This window comes from Micromys minutus (assembly GCF_963924665.1).
Source record: "Micromys minutus genome assembly, chromosome: 1".
Lineage (NCBI taxonomy): Eukaryota > Metazoa > Chordata > Mammalia > Rodentia > Muridae > Micromys > Micromys minutus.
Window position 1 is genome coordinate 65,247,416 of NC_137969.1, and position 20,519 is coordinate 65,267,934.

At 38.4% G+C, this 20,519-nt stretch overlaps 1 protein-coding gene across 1 annotated transcript in view; it reads right to left on the minus strand.

The window, feature by feature from the left end:
* Positions 1-20,519, minus strand: part of CATSPERE (catsper channel auxiliary subunit epsilon) — a gene marked incomplete at both ends in the record, with an annotated part of 111,847 nt that overhangs the window by 75,734 nt on the left and 15,594 nt on the right. The window contains 2 exons of the mRNA XM_080925761.1: positions 7,628-7,705; positions 12,053-12,077. Of these exons, the coding sequence (XP_080781887.1) occupies positions 7,628-7,705; positions 12,053-12,077 (103 nt within the window). The remainder of the gene's footprint in view (positions 1-7,627; positions 7,706-12,052; positions 12,078-20,519) is intronic.

Consider the following 20,519-nt stretch of genomic DNA (forward strand, 5'->3'; position numbering starts at 1 on the left):
AAAACTCATATTTCTTCTCTACGTCACTTAATCCGTAGTGCCTTGAAGGCTCTTCAACAAGTAGAGACTGCCATTACTGAAGCTCAGTTGGGCAGAATAGATCCTAAAAAACCATTCTCTTTGTGCCTATTGCAAACTGCCCTAATCTCAACAGCCATTCTGTGGCAAGATGGGCCACTTTTATGGGTCCATTCACACTCATCTGGTTCCAAGACGATAGAGCATTATCCTACAATGATTGCTGACTTAGCCCAAGCGGGACTTAAACAAGCTTTAACACATTTTGGTATGTTACCTGAAAAAAATTATTATCCCATATACAACAGACCAAATTCAGGTATTGAGTGCCACCCTCAATGAATGGGCTATATTGCTTTGCACTTTTCCAGGAAAATTTGACAACCATTATCCAAAACATTCTTTGTTACAGTTTGCTATTAAGCATCCTGTTATATTTCCAAAATTAACCTCCACAAAACTCCTTGTTAATGCATTAGATATTTATACTGATGGTTCTAAAACAGGAAGAGGATGCTATATTGTGAAAGATCAGGTGCATTCCTTTCAATTTTCACCTGATGCACCTCAATTGGTTGAGTATATGGTGGTATTGAGAGTTTTCCAGCATTTCCCCCTACAGTCAATTAACATTATTTCTGATTCTCATTACGTGGTAAATGCGGTTTCTCAGTTAAAAACTGTGGGGATGATTAAACAATCTAGCAAAGTGGCTGACATATTTGATAATATACAAAATTGTATCCTTTCCTGTTCACACTCATTTTTTATTCAACACATTTGAGCTCATAGTCTGTTACCAGGTCCTATGGTACAAGGAAATGCATTGGCTGATCACACCACAAAAATGTTTCCCATATTAACTAAGTCGCCTTTGGAAGCCACTGCAGACTTCCATGCTCTCTATCATGTACCTGCCACTACATTGAGGCTTAAATTTTCTATCTCTCGTGCAGAAGCACGAGATATAGTTCTAAGATGCAGTAAATGTGCAGACTTTATTTCTAAACCTAATGTGGGGGTCAACCCTCGCGGTGTATAAGACCTTTAGACATATGACAAATGGATATGACTCATATCCAATCTTTTGGTAAACAACAATATGTCCATGTGTCTGTTGACACTAGTTCTGGTGTCATACATGCTACACCCCTTTCGGGTGAAAAGGCTTCCCATGTCATTCAACATTGTTTGGAGGCCTAGTGCACGTGGGGAAAGCCACTGTTGTTGAAAACAGTCAATGGTCCTGCTTATACCTCAAGCAAATTTCAACAATTCTGTCTACATATACAAGTTAAACATCTTACTGGATTGCCCTATAATCCTCAAGGACAAGGCATAGTTGAAAGGACGCACCGCACCCTTAAACAATATTTATTAAAACAAAAAGGGGGAATAGAAGGAGTTGCCTCTACCCCTAAGACAATGTTATCCCTTGCTCTATTTACACTTAATTTTTAAAATTTGGATGATAATGGCAAATCAGCGGCAGAAAGACATGGTCAATGGCCTAAACCACCCATTGATAAGGCACGATGGAAAAATGTACTGACTAATAAATGGCAAGGCCCAGATCCGGTGTTAATCAGGTCCAGGGGAGCTGTTTGTGTTTTCCCACAGGATGAAGAAAATCCCATTTAGGTGACAATGAGATTGGTGAGGATCATCAAAGACCAGGATGAGGGATGAGCGACAACCCCGGAAAAGGATCCACCCGTGGATTCTGAGAATACTGATGGGAATGCGGTTTGTACAAACTGAAAGTATCCCATTATGGGCGATTGTTAAAACCTGGCCTTGGTTCCAGTGGATTCTGTCTAATAAGAGAGAAGGTGCTACAGTTTTGACTCTTTTTGACAGATTTCTTGGAGCGTCTTATAAACTGTATAATATATCAGGATACTATAATTTTTCAGATGGACGTGTCACAGTGACTTCATTTAATCAAAAAATTAATTAGGTAAATATTTCTGCCTCACCTGTGTGCTTAAAACCCCCATTTTTCTTTTTGCTGGCTAATAATGTAACTAATAGTATGATCCTATGCAATAATACACAAGTTTCTTGTTTGCTTGCTGAATGATAGAATAAAACCTATAAGTATGCTGTGGTTGTTAAGATTCCCATTTTGGTACCTGTTGCAGTAGAAGCTAATCCTAAAGAATTTCCCATTGCCCAACTTTTTAGATATAAAAGAGATTTTGGAATTATAGCCGCTATTATAACTGCTATAGTGATATCTGCTGGTGTGGCAGTTACTGCTGGGATTGCCATGGCTAATCAAGTTAATACTGCTACAACTATAAATCAAATATCAGAACAGACATCAGAAGCATTGGTAACCCTACAAAGGAACGATGCGCAATTGGCATCTGGTCTCCTCCTTGTTAATCAAAGAGTGGATCTATTACAACATCAGATAGATGCTTTAACTGATATGGTTCAATTGAGTTGTGTTTCCCAACAATCAAATTTATGTATAACCCCTATAAAGTATATGAATAATTCTCAATTTTCTAGTAAGAATATTTCAGATTATTTGAAAGGATAATGGTCTGCAGAATTGGAAGATCTACAACAAAGACTTCAGATACAGATCCTGACCTTGAATGGCACTTGAGTGGAACCAGCTATCCTTGGAGATTTTACTTCCTGGCTTTCTTCTGCATTTTCTTACTTTAAAGAGTGGGTGGGACTTGTTATTTTTGGTGCTCTAATATGCTGTGGAGGTGTGTTGCTTCTATGGTTGTTGTGTAGACTCAGAGCCCAATAAAGATGAGATAAGGTCATCATTACTCAGGTTCTTATGGTCATTGAAGGTGGTGCTTCCAAAGACATCTGGCTATCCCTACTTAAAGAATCTTAATCCCTAAAGTAGTCAACTTACACAATCTCCTAAAGTAATGTCATCTAGGCCCTACTATTCGTCCCTGGGTCCTTGGCAGGAATGAAAAAATGACCCAAAGTAGCCATGCTTAATGACGGGCAACTTCCTCTAGCCCCTGACCAACCTAAGACACTGAGCCTTGAGGATGACAAGGTAATCCTACAATGGGTAAGGCTTGGGTTTGAGAGGTTGATCCTAAGACAGAGATGGTTACGTCCTGAATAACAGGTCGGTCAAGGTATTCCTCTGCCCAGTTTCTCCCCAGAGGCCTCATAAAAAAAAAAAAGGAGGAGATGTGGGAAGCCACCACATTCACCATTACAAGATGGTGCCCAGCCCAAAGGGCGGTTGGCCAGTTTTGAGATAAACAACCTAAGTGCGCATGCACATATGCCTGTTTTGCTGACTCATGCTAACTTGTTCTCTAGTCCTGAGTATGCTAATTAGGGCATACAGAATGCACCAATCAGGTAGTGACACATTCCTCCTAAGCATATATGAGGAGGGTTGATTTCTGGGCTAGGGGTCTTTCGCAACTGCAATCAAACCCGCAATAAATGCCTGTAGAAGGATCCTGTTGTGGTGAGATAGGTGATCACTACACTCAAGAAAAACAAAGGCCAAAAAGTGAAAGCCTCAGTCCTTCTTAGGAAAAAGAAAATAAGTGTATAGCACCCTCTCAGAGTGTGGTAACCTGGACCTTAAATCATTAATAATCCAAGAGCTAATATAGCCTTGTCCTAATATCCAAGGTATACAAAGAACTCAAGAAATTAAACACCAGAGAATCAAACAACTCTATTAAAAATGGGGTACAGAGCTAAACAAAAAGTTCTCAATTGAGGAATATCGAATGACTGAGAAGCATCTAAGGAAGTGCTCAACATCCTTAGCCATCATGGAAATGGAAATCAAAGCAACCCTGAGATTCCACCTCACACCAACCATAATGGCTAAGATTAAAAATTCAGATGACAGCAGATGCTGGCAAGGATGTGGAGAAAGAGGAAAACTTCTCCACTGTTGCTGGGGTTGTAAACTGGTACAACCACTCTGGAAATCAGTCTGGCAGTTCCTCAGAAAATTGTACATAGTCCTACCTGAAGACCCAGTTATTCCACTTCTGGGCATATACCCCAGAGACACTCCAACACACAACAAAGACACATGCACCACAATGTTCACAGCAGCCCTATTTATAATAGCCAGAAGTTGAAAAGAACCCAGATGTCCTTCAGTAGATGAATGGATACAAAAATTGTCCTGTACTTACACAATGGAGTACTACTCAGCTATCAGAAACAATGGCTTTATGAAATTCTTAAGAAAATGGATGCATCTAGAGAATATCATCCTAAGTGAGATAACCCAGTCACAAAAGAACAGACATAATATGCAGTCACTAACAATTGGATACTAACCCCAGAAAGCTGTGAACACCCCAGAAACAACTCACAGACTATATGATGTTCAAGAAAAAAAAGAAAGAAAATGAAAAACCATTATGCTTAATCTTTACACACCAAGAATACTTTGACTATTTCCAGGTTACATCTTGTTTTACATGTACTTTATGCTCATTGTAACTAGTAAGATTTTAATGCATAGTATCAAACCTTTACAAAAATCAAGTACTGACAAAAATGTCTTCGTATACTTTTATGCAAAAATGCTTAAAATCTGTACATTTATCTTTGTTTTTTAAAATAAAGTTGCCCAATTTTAAAAAAAGAATATAAACTTGTGGCAATTTTTGGTATTCAAAAATCATTATGTTTAATCTATGCACACCAAGAAACTCTGACTGTTTCCATGTTACATTTTGTTCTACATGTACTTTATGGTAACTAGTAAGATTTAAATGCATACTATCAAACCTCTAAAAGAATTAAGTACTGACAAAAATATATTCATATATTGTTATGCCAAAATGCCTTTAAATCTGTACATGTAAAAAAATCTCTTTTTTAAAAATAAAGTTGTAAGAGGAAAAAAAATGGTGTCTTGGCCACTTACTAATAATCTTCTCCTTTGGAATCTCTTGAGATAGGCATCATAGCCTACACTGCTCTCAGCACCCCTGTCATCTACATTCCTTAGGACTATGGTTTGTTAATCCCAGCTTAAAACATTCAAGTGCTTTTCTACTCCAAAGTGCAGGCCCAATGTCCACCTTTTGCCAACAAACAGCATTATCATACCTGTCACAACTCCCTCATGCCTACTTCTTCCTTGGTCACTGTTCTATTGCTGTGAAGACACACCATGATGAGGGCAACGTTTATAAAAGACAGCATTTACTTGGGGCTTGCTTACAGTTTCAGGTGTTTACTCCATTATCATCACAGGGAGCATGGTTGTTCATAGGCAGACATGATGCTGAAGAAGACTCTGAGAGCTCTACATCCAGAGTCACAGGCAGCAGGAAGAGACACACTGGGCCTATATTAGGCTTTTGAAACCTTAAAGCTTACCTCCAGTGACATACTTCTAACAAGGCAACACCTATTCCAAAAGGCCATATCTCCTAATTTTTCTCAAGTAGTGCCACTCCCTGATGACTAAGCATTCAAATACATGATCTATTGGGATCATTTCATTCAAACTTCACAGCCACAAAATATCAGCAGATACAGTTAGGAGTAGACATTGATTAATAATCCAGTCTACAAGATAGGCTTTGAGCAATTCTGAGTAGCACTAAGGCAGTGTCCAGGCAGGCACTGTGCTGGAGAAAGAGCAAAGAGTTCTACATCTTCGTCCAAAGAAAACCAGGAGTAGACTGTCTCCCATGTGGTTAGGTGGAGGTCTCATTGCCCACCCCTACAGTGACACACTTCCTCTAACAAAGCCACAGCTCCTAATAGTGCCACTACCTGGGCCAAGCATATTCAAACAACTGCAAGGGTTAAAATCAGACCAAGGCAAACCAATGTTAGGAATATGTCAAAAGGGATACATAAGTCTAATGCACAGATTCCAGCAAATGGCAGCATCATTTGTTGTACAGCAATGCACGTAATAAGTACATAAGTCTATACTGATATAAACAAAGCATTGTGCAAACAAATAGGGTAGAGCTAACACATAAGTCTTCCACACAGAAAAAGTTGTAAAAATTGTATTATGTACTTTTTATTATGTAAAAAATTGCTTCAAGAAAACAATTGTAGGCTGGAGAACTAGCTCAGCAGTTAAGAGCACCGACTGCTTTTCTAGAGGACCTAGATTCAATTCCCAGGACCCACATGGCAGCTCACAACTGTCTGTAACTCCAGTTCCAGGGCATGTGACTCCATCACACAGACATACATATAGGTAAAACACATTTTAAAAAAAGTAAGTGGAGTATAAACCCAAGAAATGACTCAATGGTTAAGGGAACCCTAGGCATGATCTAATGGCAAAAACTCTGGACCTTTGTGGTATTTCTCCTTGAGATATCTAACTCTAGTCTCATTATAAGAAAAATCTCAATTTATTGATATTCTTCAAAATACCTGACTGAGAATCTTCAAAATTGTCAAGGTCACAGAAAACATGTAGAAACTTACAACTAAGAGAAAACTGAGCAATAAAAATGTAAAGTGCTACCCCAGTGGGATTTGGGAATAAAAGAAGAAAGTACTGGAAAAAAATGGAGGGAAGGCTTTAGTTAATAACAATGTATCAATATTTCATAACTTGTAACCAATATTGAAGTGTAAGATAATAACAGGAGAAATGATCTTTGCAATAATTGTGTAGAAATAAAACTATTTAAAAGTTAAAACTTTAAACAAATTAATGAAAGGTAATAAAATGTGTTGTATTTTAAAACTCTTTCCAAAGATTCATATGAAGTGCCTGTATTTCAAGGGCAGACAAATGGTTGGATATTTTCATATTTCCATTTTATTTGTTAACCAAGAAACAAACACATTTCACACTAGTTTTCTATTTTAATTTGCATACCATGCTCAATTAGAACACAAATGTGAATAAGTTTTTAAATAGCAGGAAGCTTTTAGTGTAAAATAGGAGGTTTGGTAAACAACCAAATAAAAAGATAACTAGGCCAATGAATGGGCTTAGACAGGATTAAAAAGAGTTGATAACTAATGACCTTGGGCTAGTCAAAATAGATCTCTGAAGGCTGGCAACCAAAGTTCAATCCCGAAAATCCAAATAAGGATATAAGGAGAAAGAGAACCAACTCAACAAAGGTGTCTCCTGGTCTCTACACACATGTTCTGGCATGTCTCCACCCCCAACATATCTTATGTGCACACACACATACACACACACACACACACACACACACACACACACACACACACCCCACATCAGAGAATTCCTGACTAAATACCAACAGGTTCATGTGAACAACTGTGTATTCTCACATTTCTCCATATGTTTTATATTGAAACCGAACACAAAATTCAAATCTTCAAAGCAGTATATTTATAATGAATATAAGAAAGGGCTGACATATTTGCTATGTTACACCTTAACTATGTTTTCGAGGCATGACTTCAAAGGAGATACTCACAGGACATTCTTAAAGCACACAATGGATCCATCTCTTCACCAGTGATGAGAAGAATGCTCAATGGAGAGGAATATAATGGTTCTACACTGGCCTCAAGAAATGTAAAACACTATCAATTGATTACAGCATAAACTCAGTCCTCAGAAAAGACTGGATGCCTATATAAGCCAACGAATGACACTGATACTCACCAGTGAAGGTTTCTTTGCGATCCACAGTAACTCTTCAGTGCTGGCACTTTCTGGATCGTACACCCATATAGTAACAATCTGTAAAAGAAAGTATAAGAGGCACAATTTGGGATTCATGGGTTATGAGAGAGAGGGTGGGGGGAGGGAGGGAGGGAAGGAGGGAGGGAGAGAACTAAGTTAGGAGGGGGTAGGGTAGAGAGTAAATCTTGGAGTAGTTAAAGGACAGATAAGATTAGGTGTAAAAAATACATTGTATATATTATTATTATTATTATTATTACTATTAAAGAATTAAAAATACATGAATAAAATGTTTTCATATTTCTTCCAGTTTTTTACAAATTTCATTTTTTGTTGCAGAAACCACTAAAAATATTCTTTACTCAAGTTTTTGTTATTGGTACTGGAATAATTAAGTGATTAAGAGTCCTGAATGTTCAGAGAGATGTGGGTTCAATTCCCAGCACCTACATGGTGGCTCACAACTACATGTAACTATAGTTCCAAAGCATCCAATGTCTTCTGCTGCCTCTACGAGAACTGGACATGGAAATGGTACATGGAGGTTCATATAGGTAAAATATGCATACTCATAAAATAGAAATGAAAAAGTTTTTATTATTTTCTATTTTAAAACATCAGGAGCAGTGTTTGTAGTCTTAATAACTGGGACAATACAGAGTTCCATGAGGTGTTAAAAGTACTCTTCCTATACCTTGAAGGAACTGATAACAACATTCTGTATTAATGATCATGCACCTTTCTTCGTATCAGTAAGCAGATATGATCATGTATCATGTATCAGTAGCAGCCTTCCTACACACTTCCACATTTTTTGTTTTTTACAGACAATGAAATCAGCTTCTGTACATCCTTTGTCACTTATAGTATCTAACATATATGGTACTTCAATAGAAACAGACACCATTGGAGGGTTTTGTTTTTGTTTGTTTGTTTTTTCCTAGACAGGGTTTCTTTCTTTGAATATTTTATTTACACAGTAAAAAGCAGATTTTACAAGACTTTATTTTATGTATGAGTACACCATCACTACCATCAGAAACACCAGAATAGGGCATCAGATTTCATTACAGATGGTTGAGAACTGCCGTGTGGTTGCTGGGAATTGGACTCAGGACCTCTGGAAGAGCAGCCAGTGCTCTTAATGACTCAGCCATCTCTCCAGCCCAGCAAACTTTATCTAAAATAGGGTGACAACGACAACACTCTCTCTCTTCCCCATCATCCAGTTCCCACAGTCTACAGGTAACCAACTAGTCATTGCCTCTGTTTCTGTAAATTCTGAAAACCTTTGTACAGAATACAAAAAAAATATGTATAGAAAGATAACATCTTTCCTCCTTTAATACAAACAGACACCTCATAAAGATCCTTCAAAAACAGCCAATAAGCTTTCCTGCTGGATAACTATAGGCTAGGTCAGGTGACAATTAACTCTAACTAGGACACTTGATTCTAGTGATCAATCCCAGATCAAGGTGTGTATCAACCCCCCCATACACACAAACACACACACACACACACACACACACTCACACACACACACACACACACACACACACACACACTGTGTCTTTTTGTTAACTGCACATTCTAATTTTTCAAGCTACTACACAGTAGTGCAGTTTCAATGTTAGGTTCCACAACAATATATAAGAACTTGTTCCCTCTCTCCTCCCACCCCTACCCTCTGTGCCATTCAGTTGGATGGAAATGGTAATTCAGAGTGGTTTTACTGTTTTTGTCTCAAGAGAAAATGTTAGGGTCTCTCCCTGTGTTCAAGGTTCACTGTCACTTCCGGTGTACATCTTCCTCTGTGTTGTTGTAAATATGGGGAGGATTGTCCTTGTCCCTTTATATCTGCATGGAGAGCTTCATTATTTAGTTCCAAAAACTTTGTAATCTTAATTTCAATTTCTTTTGTGACCCATGAACACATGTATTTAAAATCTTCATCTTATGGGACTGGAGATGACTGCTTAGTGATGAAGAGCACCAACTGCTCCTCCAGAGGCCAGGTTTCATTCACCTATTAGGTGGTTCACAGGTAAAACACCCACATAAGCACCATAAAAAAATAAGGTGGAGGCTGGTTGGAATGGTGTACATCTATAATCCCAGCATTCTTGGAGTGGAGGTAGGAGAACTGTAAGTCCATGACCAACTTGTGTTGGCTAGGGAGTGAGGAAAACAAAACCAAAAAAAAAAAAAAAAAAAAAAAAAAAATTGAACCTGAAGATTTTCTAAGTAATTCTATTACTAATTTCCAAGTTAAAGGCTTGGTTACAAAATGCATGACCCATTGTCTTAGTCTTTTGTCGAAGTATATAGCCTGCTGAATGCTCATGTGTTTGAAATGGGTACACAATGTGATATACTCACTATAGCATTTTCAGTGGCTATTAAATTTATTAATTGCATTTAAATATTTGCTGATTCCTGGTGGTTATTTTAGCCACATCTGAGTTAGCCATTGAGGTGGTCTGACTTCTGAGAGCTTCTCTTAGCTATGCTGACTGTTTGGTTGTGGTAGTTGAGCTGGAGGCTTATTTGCTTTTGTCATGGTTCTTAAATATGGGAATGAAATCTTTCTTTCTGGAAAATCTTGGTAAAAGTTTCTAAGTACTGTGAGGTTGTTTTGTATCTTTTATTTTGATGATATTCTAGGTGATACTGACAGATTCCTGGGATGTATAATATCAACATATCGCAGCGTATTATTGGTTTGATATCTTCCGGACATTTAAATTTTTTATTTATTATTGTGCATTTGTGTGTGTGTGTGTGTGTGTGTGTGTGTGTGTGTGTGTGTCTGCATTACAGTTGGTGGTTATGTGTCATGGTTCACATAAGAGAGATAAGAAGACAATTGTATGGATTTCCTCTCTCCTTCCTAACTTTTGTAGGTTCTGGGATTAGTCACCAGTCTTTACAGCCTCTACCAGTAGCAGAAGCTCCTTGTTGCTATTTGATTCCAAATTTTTGAATATTTTCAAAAATGTGTCAATAAGTTTTAAAACTGTCAGGTTTTAGATTTTAGAATTATAATGGGTTTATAAATCAAGTAAGTGATTTCATATAATATTTTAAAACAAGCTGTAATGACACAAACATGAGGGTAGAAGCTTGTGCTGCTGCTACTGTGCACCCAACACCCAGATTAAGAGTTGATTGAGATTAGGTATTCATAATCTGCTGGACATCATTAGCATCAAGGTGCTTTTTAAAGGCTATCAAGAACTCAAATGAAATCATCTGTTGCAGGAACCTTGCAAAATATTAGTAAATTTTCTTCTCAATGTCTTTAGTTTAATTTGGGCTTCCCAAAGCCCTACTTTTTCTTTCTTTCTTTCCTTTCTTTTCTTTTTGTCTTTTCTTTCTTTCCTCTCTCTCTCTCTCTCTCTCTCTCTCTCTCTCTCTCTCTCTCTCTCTCTCTCTCTCTCTCTTATTTCTGTAGCCCTGGATGTCCCAGAACTTGCTCTGTAAATCAGGATGTCCACATGTCTGCGCCTCCTGAGGGCTGAGATTAAAGGTGTAGGCCACCAATGCCCAACATGGAAAACTAGAATTAAAATGGCATTAGAGTTTCATACATTATATATTTTGCATAACTGTAATTAATATATTCTTTGTTGGTTTTTTTTTTTTTTTTTTTTGGTATAGTGTTTTGGACAGGTTCCTTCCATGATGCGATTGTTCTATGTCCTAGATAACATCTGACAGTATCAGCTGACTGAACTCACTGTAAAGCTGAAAATACCCTTGATCTCTGGGGAGTGATCTGAGATCTCTGTGCTTGCCAGGACAGTGCACTGCTAAATAAGCTACATCTCCAGCCTTCAAAACTTAGTTTCGTGTCATTTTTTATACAAGATCTTACTTGTAGCTCAGGCTGGCCTCAAATTTACAATTGTTGGGTATCATCCCTCCGATTACTCAGAGTGCAAACCATGTGTAGCTTCCATAAGGCCTTTTATGTATTGACTGGGTTATATTTATCAATATTTAACATCCAAAAAACTAAGAACATTCAATGATAATTTATACAGCCTTAATAATCATATTACATGCTAAATTATTTTATGAACAGCCCGCAACCCCCAACATTGGCAAATAGTTTCAAAATCTCTTTACTGTTTCAACAGAAGACACTTGAGTAATCCTCTCTGCTTCTGATATTTAGGATCAATATTGGAGAGAAGCCCACCCTTGCATTGATATGTCATCAAGCCTCCTGACCAGGCCTCCTGACAACCCAAAGGGTCATCAGACATACTTTGAGCACTGTTACTCTATGCAACATTTATGGCAAAAGTATTTTGGGGGAATTCCTGGAAACACGGTAATGAAGGGAGACCTTGGAGGGGCAACATTTGGGAGAGATGCAAAACTGACGAACATTACCTGGCTTAGGTTGTGAAAAATGTTTCTGTGGGGAGAAAAAGGAAATACATTTAATAAACATCATATGAAACGTAAGTTGAAATGCTGTATCTTCAATATACATGTTTCTTCTTTTTTCCAAAAGAAAAACGCACTGCTTGTCTATTTACTTCTCATTAAGGTATGTCCAGGTATATAGCATCATCACATGGACTCTGTCCATTGGTCTTAGCAGGACGGTTGCTTCAGAATTTGGCACAAACCATGCCTCAATTTCTCTGGCCCTAGTTACTTCCCCTAAATCCCTCTGGTTTTGTTTCGTGTCCCTCCAGGAGGTGCTGCACTGATTTTTTTGATTTATACACATAAGCCTCTTGGCCAAATGCAATTCAGTTTCATCTTGGGCATAAACACCTTCAGCTTTATGAAGAGCCCTGTGCTCTCTTTGGTTTCAGAGACCTCACTCCTAGCCAGGAAAAATGGCCTTGCACCACAGCCTTCCAGATGTTCTCCCCTTTCAGGAGTCCTATTTCTAGCAGGCCTCCACAGGGGCCAAGCTGGCGGAAAGCCAAGATACATTGTTTTGAAACCTTTGGATATTCTCTTTACCTTTTGGTACATAAATATAAAGAATTTGATGTTAAATGTAAAACAAAAACAAACTCTCTAAATACTACTGATTTACCAAAGGGTCTATCACTCATCTGCCATCACAGCGGACCAAGGTGTTTGAATCTTAAATGTATACTACCGAGTCAAAGAAGCTAGTCTAAAACATTGCATACTATATAATTCCAACTATATGTCATTGTAGAAAATGAGAACCAATAGGAAGAGATAATTTTTTAAAATGTGATTTCTAGGGGCCAGGTAGGAAAGAAGGATGCACATGTAAAATGCAAGTTCTTTAGGATGGTGAGAATATGCAATACCAGGATGATGGAGACCAACCGCTATGCATTTCTCTATGCTCGTGGAAAATGCAGTACCAAGACTAGTTTGACAATGTAAGCCCTAGACTTTTGTTGTGCAAGTGCTGATGTTGGCTTATCAAATAAAGTAAATATGCGACTCTGGGAAGCCATATTGATAAAGGGGGTGTGCTTGAGCACCAGTTGAAGGCAGATAACCCAATAGAAATATCTTTCTGTGTTCCTCAGTTTTACTATGAATTTCAAATTGCTCTAAAAATAATTATTAAAAAGAAATCTAAAATTGTATTTCATACAAGATCTAGTAAGGAAATGTAATTTTGGAACTGGGCATGGTAGCACATACCTTTAATCCAGAACTTGGGAGGTAGAGGCAGATTTTGAGGCCAGCCTGGTCTACATAGTGAGTTCCAGAACAGCCAGGGATACATAATAAAACTTCATCTCAAGAAATAAAAAGTAATTTAAAATTTGACTATTTACAATATGGATAAAATGAATAGTCGGAAAAATTAATATATTTACAAACCTTAATAAAAAATCAACAAACTTTATTGACATATAAAAATGACCAAAATAAATAGAATTTTGTATATTATCCTTGAGTGGAAATATTCCTTATAAATTATAATGTAAGATACAATAAGTTACAATACAAACCCTGGGGTACAGGCACAACTGAGTGATAGAGTATTTGTCTACCAAATATGAATCCTGCCATTCAGGAGGCGGGGCAGGCCTGGAGGTTAAAGCCACTGTTTCTGCATACCAAAACCTCTCTCTACAAACCCAGGCCTGGTCGGTAGGGCTCAATGGCCAACTGTAAAAGGCCTTATGTTTGATCCCTAGCACTGCAAAAACAAAAAGACAAATAGCAATAAAATAAGAACAGAGGTTTTCTGATAAAGAAGAGGGATACCACAAGAGAAGACTGTGTACTGGCACCAGATTCTCAAAATAAAAATGTGAACTCAGAAAGAGAAACACTTCATATTGTTTTGCATATACAGATCTTAGCTTGTAGGGTGTGTGTGGTATGGTGTGTGTGTGTGTGTGTGTGTGTGTGTGTGTGTATTAATGTGTGGTGTATATGTATATGTGTGTATATTTATGTGTGGTGTGTGTGTGTATGTGAGTGTCTGGTGTGTATATGAGCATGTGTGTGTATGTAGCCTAGAGGCTAGCACATGCTTGAGTAGGTACTCTAACAGTGAGCTACATGCCCAGCTCTCCTTTAGGCAATTGTGTTTCAGGTACATGGTTTGGAGAAATTGCTATTTAACCAGCACTCCCCAGTTACAGCACATGTACAAATAATAAAGTGTCTTGTTAATAATAGTCATATAGCAGTACTAGGACAAATGAGGTAGCTTGTTTTTCTTTATTTCTAACACCTTCTAGCCTCTGATTAGTGGGCTGCATTCTGAGTAGAAAAACATTACAAAGCAGGATGTACAGCAGTGATTCTAACCTGTAGGTCATGACCTCTTTGGGGGTCTTATAGCAGATATCCTGTTTATTATGATTCATAAGAGTAGTAAAATTATAGTTATGAAGTAGCAATACAATCATTTTGTGGCTGGGGTCACCACAACACAAAAATCTGTATTGAAGGTAGTAGACAATATCAACCTACCAAACCCCACAGAGCTCTCAGGAACTAAAACACCAACCAATGGGTACATATGGAGAGACCCATGACTCCAGCTGCATATGTAGCAGAGGCATCAATGTGAGGAGAGGCCTTTGGTCCAGTGAAGGCTTATTTTCCCAGTGTAGGAAAATGCCAAGGTGATGAGGTGTGAGAGGGTGGTTGGGAGTGAGAGCATCTTTATGGAAGCAAGGGGAGGTGGGAAGGGGGATGGGAGATGGTAGAAAAGGGGATAACATTTGAAATGTAAATACACAGAATACCCAATAAAAAGATTTTTTTAAAAGGTCACAGAGTTACAAATGGTGAAAACTGTCACTCTAGAATGTATATGGCCTTGTCCATACTTAAAAACAAATGCCTGAGCATCACAGTGAGGATCCAAGAATTCTTGCTCGAATGCAGATGGATTAAAAAAATTTTAGAGAGGGAGGTAACTCACAGAAAAGCACACATAATGATGCCATTTCTTAAAAATGAAAAAGTAAAAAGAAATTGTTACAATCATATGGTGGGTATCTTCTTTAGAGCATGGAATATTATGATCAAAAGCAGCTTGGGGGGCTGGAGAGACAGTTCAATGGTTAAGAACACTGACTGCTCTTCCAGAGGTCCTGAGTTCAAATCCCAGAAACCTCATGGTGGCTCACAACTATATGTAATGGTTTCTGATTCCCTCTTCTGCCGTGTCTGTGTGTATATGTATACACACACATATACATATCTTTTTTAAAAATCTTTTTAAAAAAAAACTTGGGGAGGAGTTCTATACAAAATTTCATCTTTGATGGGGGTAAGGACAGGAACTCAATCAAACATGGCAGAAACCTGGAGGCCAAAACTGATGCAAACACATGGAAGAGTACTTCTTACTGACTTGTTCCCCGGGGCTTGCTGCTCAACCTTTGTTCTTATAGAACACATGACACCTGCCCAGGGTGGCACTGCCCATGGTGGGCTGGACCCTTCCCCATTACTAATTAAGAAAATGCCAACCCTTCCAGTCTGAACCTGTGCCCTGAGCAGACCTTGGACCCTGGTTCCGCACCCACAACACCCAGAGAAAGCCAGGTGCTCTAACCTGCCCAGGATCACAGGTGTGTTAACAGGCCCAGGATCACAGGTGTGTTAACAGGCCCAGGATCACAGGTGTGTTAACAGGCCCAGGATCACAGAAGAAGCTTGAATCCCAGGAGTTCAAACACACCAAGGAAGGATCACTGAACCTCTTGACACACTCAAGATTGCAGTTGAGGCCACAACATTTTCCCCAACACCAAGCTTAACTGGGATGCCCACAGGAACCAGGAAATTCAAAGCCCTGCCCAGCCAGAAGCACAAGTTCCTTCCAGGTTGTATCTGTGCCCAGGGAAAACTCAGGGCTCTGCTCTCCCCACTCTCATCAATGGACAGGAACTGAACAGAGACACAGTGAAACTAAAAAAATTATGAACCAAATGGATCTAATAGATATCTATAGGACATTTCATCCTAAAACAAAAGAATATAGCTTCTTCTTAGCACCTTACGGTACCTTCTCCAAAACTAACCATATAATCAGTCACAAAACAGTCTTCAACAAATAGAAGAAAATTGAAATAATCCCATACATTCTATCAGATCACCATGGACTAAGGCTGATCTTCAATAACTACAGATAGGCCATGTCTTAGTCAGGGTTTCTATTCCTACACAAATATCATGAAGCAAGTTGGGGAGGAAAGGGTTTATTCAGCTTATATTTCCACATTGCTGTTCATCACCAAAGGAAGTCAGGACTGGAACTCAAGCAGGTCAGGAAGCAGGAGCTGATGCAGAGGCCATGGAGGAATGTTACTTACTGGCTTGCTTCCCCTGTTTTGCTCAGCCTGCTTTCTTATAGAACCCAGGTCTACCAGCCCAGGTACAGCACCACCCACAATGGGCTGGACCCTCCCCTCTTGATTACTAGTTGAAAAAATACCTTACAGCTGAAGCTCATAAAGGCATTTCCTCAACTGAAGCTCCTTTCTCTGTGATGACTCCAGCTTGTGTCAAGTTGACACAAAACCAGCCAGTACAGGCCACATACATATGGAAGCTGAACAATGGTCTTGTTATCAATGATAACTTGGTCAAGGAAAAAAAATAAAGAAATTAAATACTTTTTAGAATTTAATGAAAATGAAGGCACAACATACCAAAATCTATGGGACACAATGAAGCAGTGCTAAAAAGAAACTGGAGAGAGCATATTCTAGCATCTTTACAACACAGCTGAAAACTCTAGAACAAAAAGAAGCAGACACACCCAACAGGAGTAAATGGCAGGAAATAATCAAACTCAGGGCCAAAATCAACCAAGTATAAACAAGAAGAACTATACAAGGAATCAACAAAACCAGGAGCTAGGTCTTTGGGAAAATCAACAAGATAGATAAAGCCTTAGCCGGACTAACCAGAGGGCACAGAGACAGTATCCAAATTAACAAAATCAGAAATGAAAAGGGAGACAGAACAAGAGAAACAGAGGAAATTCAAAAAATCATCAGATCCTACTACAAAAGCATCCCCTACTCAACATATGGGGAAAATGGATAATTTTTTGGACAGATGCCAGGTGCTAAAGTTAAATCAGGATCAGATAAACTATCTAAATAGTCCTGTAACCCCTAAAGAAATAGAAACAGTCATTAGAAGTCTCCCAACGCCCCCCACCAAAAAAAATAAAAAAGCCTAGGACCAGATGAATTTAGTGCAGAATTCTATCAGACATTCAAGAAATACCTAATACCAACACTCTTCAATCTATTCCACAAAATAGAAACAGAAGGAACACTACCCAATTCGTTCTATAAAGCCACAGTTGTGCTCATACCTAAACCATACAAAGACCCAACGAAGAAAGAGAACTTCAGACCAATATCCCTTATGAACATCGATGCAAAAATACTCAATAAAATTCTTGCACACCAATCCAAGAACATATCAAAATAATCATCCACCATGATAAAGTAGGCTTTATTCCAGGAATTCAGAGATAATTCAATATATGGAAATCAATCAACATTATCCATTATGTAAACAATCTCAAAGGAAAAAAAAACATGATCATCTCATTAGATGCTGAGAAAACACTTGACAAAATTCAACACCCCTTCATGATAAAAGTCATGGAAACATCAGGAATTCAAGGCCCATACCTAAACACAATAAAATCAATATACAGAAAACCAGTAGCCAACATCAAACTAAATGGAGAGAAACTTAAAGCAATCTACTAAAATCAGGAACTAGACAAGGCTGCTCACTCTCTCCCTACCTATTCAATACAGTACTTGAAGTCCTAGCCAGAGCAATTAGACAACAAAAAGAGCTCAAAGAGGTACAAATTGGAAAGGAAGAAAGCAAAATATCACTATTTGCAGATGATATGATACTATACTTAAGTGATCCCAAAAATTCCACAAGAGAATTCCTAAACCCAATAAATAACTTCAGCAAAGTGGCTGGATATGAAATTAACTCAAACAAAGCCTTCCTCTACTCAAAGGATAAATAGGCTGAGAAAAAAAATATAGAAGCACTCTTCACTATAGTCACAAATAATATAAAATACCTTGATGTGACCCTAACCAAGCAAGTTCTTATCTGTGAAGAAAGAAATTCAAGATTGCAGAAGATGGAAAGATCTCCCATGCTCATGGATTGGCATTATTGGATTAATATAGTAAAAATGGCCATCTTGCCAAAAGCAATCTACAGATTCAATGCAATCCCCATCAAAATTCCAACTCAAGTTTTCATCCAATAGAAAAAAGATAGCATTTTCAACAAATGGTGCTGGTTCAACTGGCAGTCAGCATGTACAAAAATGTACATTAATTCATTCTTATCACCTTGTGCAAAGATCAAATCCAAGTGGATCAAGGACCTTCTCATAAAATCAGATACACTGAAACTAACAGAAGAGAAAGTGGGGAAGAGCCTTGAATACATAGGCACAGGGGGAAATTTCCTGAACAGAACAACAATGGCTTATGCTCTAAGATCAAGAATTGACAAATGGGACTTCATAAAGCTTCTGTAAGGCAAAGGACATTGTCAATAGGACAAAATGGTAACCAACAAATTGGGAAAAGATCTTTACCAATCCTACATCTGATAGAGGGATAATACCCAATATATACAATGAACTCAAAAAGGTAGACTCCAGAGAATCAAATAATCCTATTAAAAAATGGGGGACAGAGCTAAACAAAGAATTCTCAACTGAGGAATATCGAATGGCCGAGAAGCACCTAAAGAAATGTTCAGCATCCTTAGTCATCAGGTAAACGCAAATCAAAGGAACCCTGAGATTCCACCTCACACTCATTCTTGTGCTAAGTAGTGACTGAAAAATTATGTAAAATGGAGCCTTTGAAAATAGAAGAGCTCTGTGGTCTGAAAGGCCAGAGGTCAAGTCTTCCAGCACCTTTGTAGTTTGGTTCTCATTTCCAACCCACTCAAATGTACATCGTTATCTATTAAATAAGAATAATGGTTCTCACAAGCCTATCATCATTATGAAAACAGAGAGAAAGAATATGTGTATAAAACTGAAGCTGGGCAACATTGGACACTTCATGGTCACAGTCTCCAGAAGTAGAGCCAAGAGGATCATCACAGAATGGAGGCCATCCTGGTCTATCAGCTAAGGTCAGGCTGGCCAGAGGTATACAGGGAGAACCTGCGTAAAAACAGACAGGTGGGGCTGGAGAGACGGCTCAGTGGTTAAGAGCACTGGTTGTTCTCTCAAAGAACCCGAGTTCAATTCCAGCACCCATACCTGTCTGACATTCCTGTTCCAGGGGATTCTACTCCCTCACACAGACATATGCAAGCAAACTACCAATGAACATAAAATTAAAATAATAATGAAATAAAACAACAACAAGAAAGAAACAGATAATATAGAAATGCAGTAAGCACTCAAATTGTAGTTTCTTATAATTTTCTAAAGATTTATTTATTTCATGTATGAGTACAATGTAGCTATCTTCAGACCCACCAGAAGAGGGCATCAGATCCCATTACACATGGTTGTGAGCCACCATGTGGTTGCTGGGAATTGAGCTCAGGACCTTGGGAAGAGCAGTCAGTGCTATTAACTGCTGAGCCATCTCTCCAGCCCATTGCTGATATTTTTATAACTTCTAATTCAACACTGCCTTGGCAATACATTTGAGAATATCTTAGTTGGAGAATGGATGTTTGTATGCAAATCATGATGTGAATCATGCATTTGTGAGTTTTTTTTTTTTTATGTGAGAGCTAAATACTCTGAAAGCACTAATTACCTTTATATTGTGTTTTACTTACACAACTGAGTAATACCACAAGAAGCAAAAGTAAGACTGTTCTATAGTCAGATGCCGTTCCACTTCCTGGATGTAAGAGAAAATACAAATGAAAAAAAAATGTAATATTTGAAATAGATTCAAATATGGACATAAGCCTAAATGTCACTGAGGACCGTTCCTTACCTAAGAATAGAGGAAAGTAGATTTTATACTAGAATTAATCCCACACCTACAGAAGGTTGTTGAGGTCTTGTCTTTTACTGTTTAATGTAATGCTAAGTGTGTAATTTGCATGTAGCCTCTGGAATTCTGCTGCCAAGTTAATTCTGATTGATGAATAAAGATGCTGGCAGCTAATAATTGGGCAGAAGAGAGATAGGTGGGGTTTAGGTTCCTGGGCTTCAGAACTGTGAGGAAGAGAAGTAGAGAGAAGCCACCATGAATAGAAGTTTGGAGCAGGAGAGGAAGATAGGTGCAGGAGACAGAGGAAGGGAGGGAGAGAGAGGAAGAAGAGATGCCACAGGGTAGAAATAAAGCCATCCTGGCCCTGTGGGAAAGCCAGTTGGAGCCAAGAGTGGCAC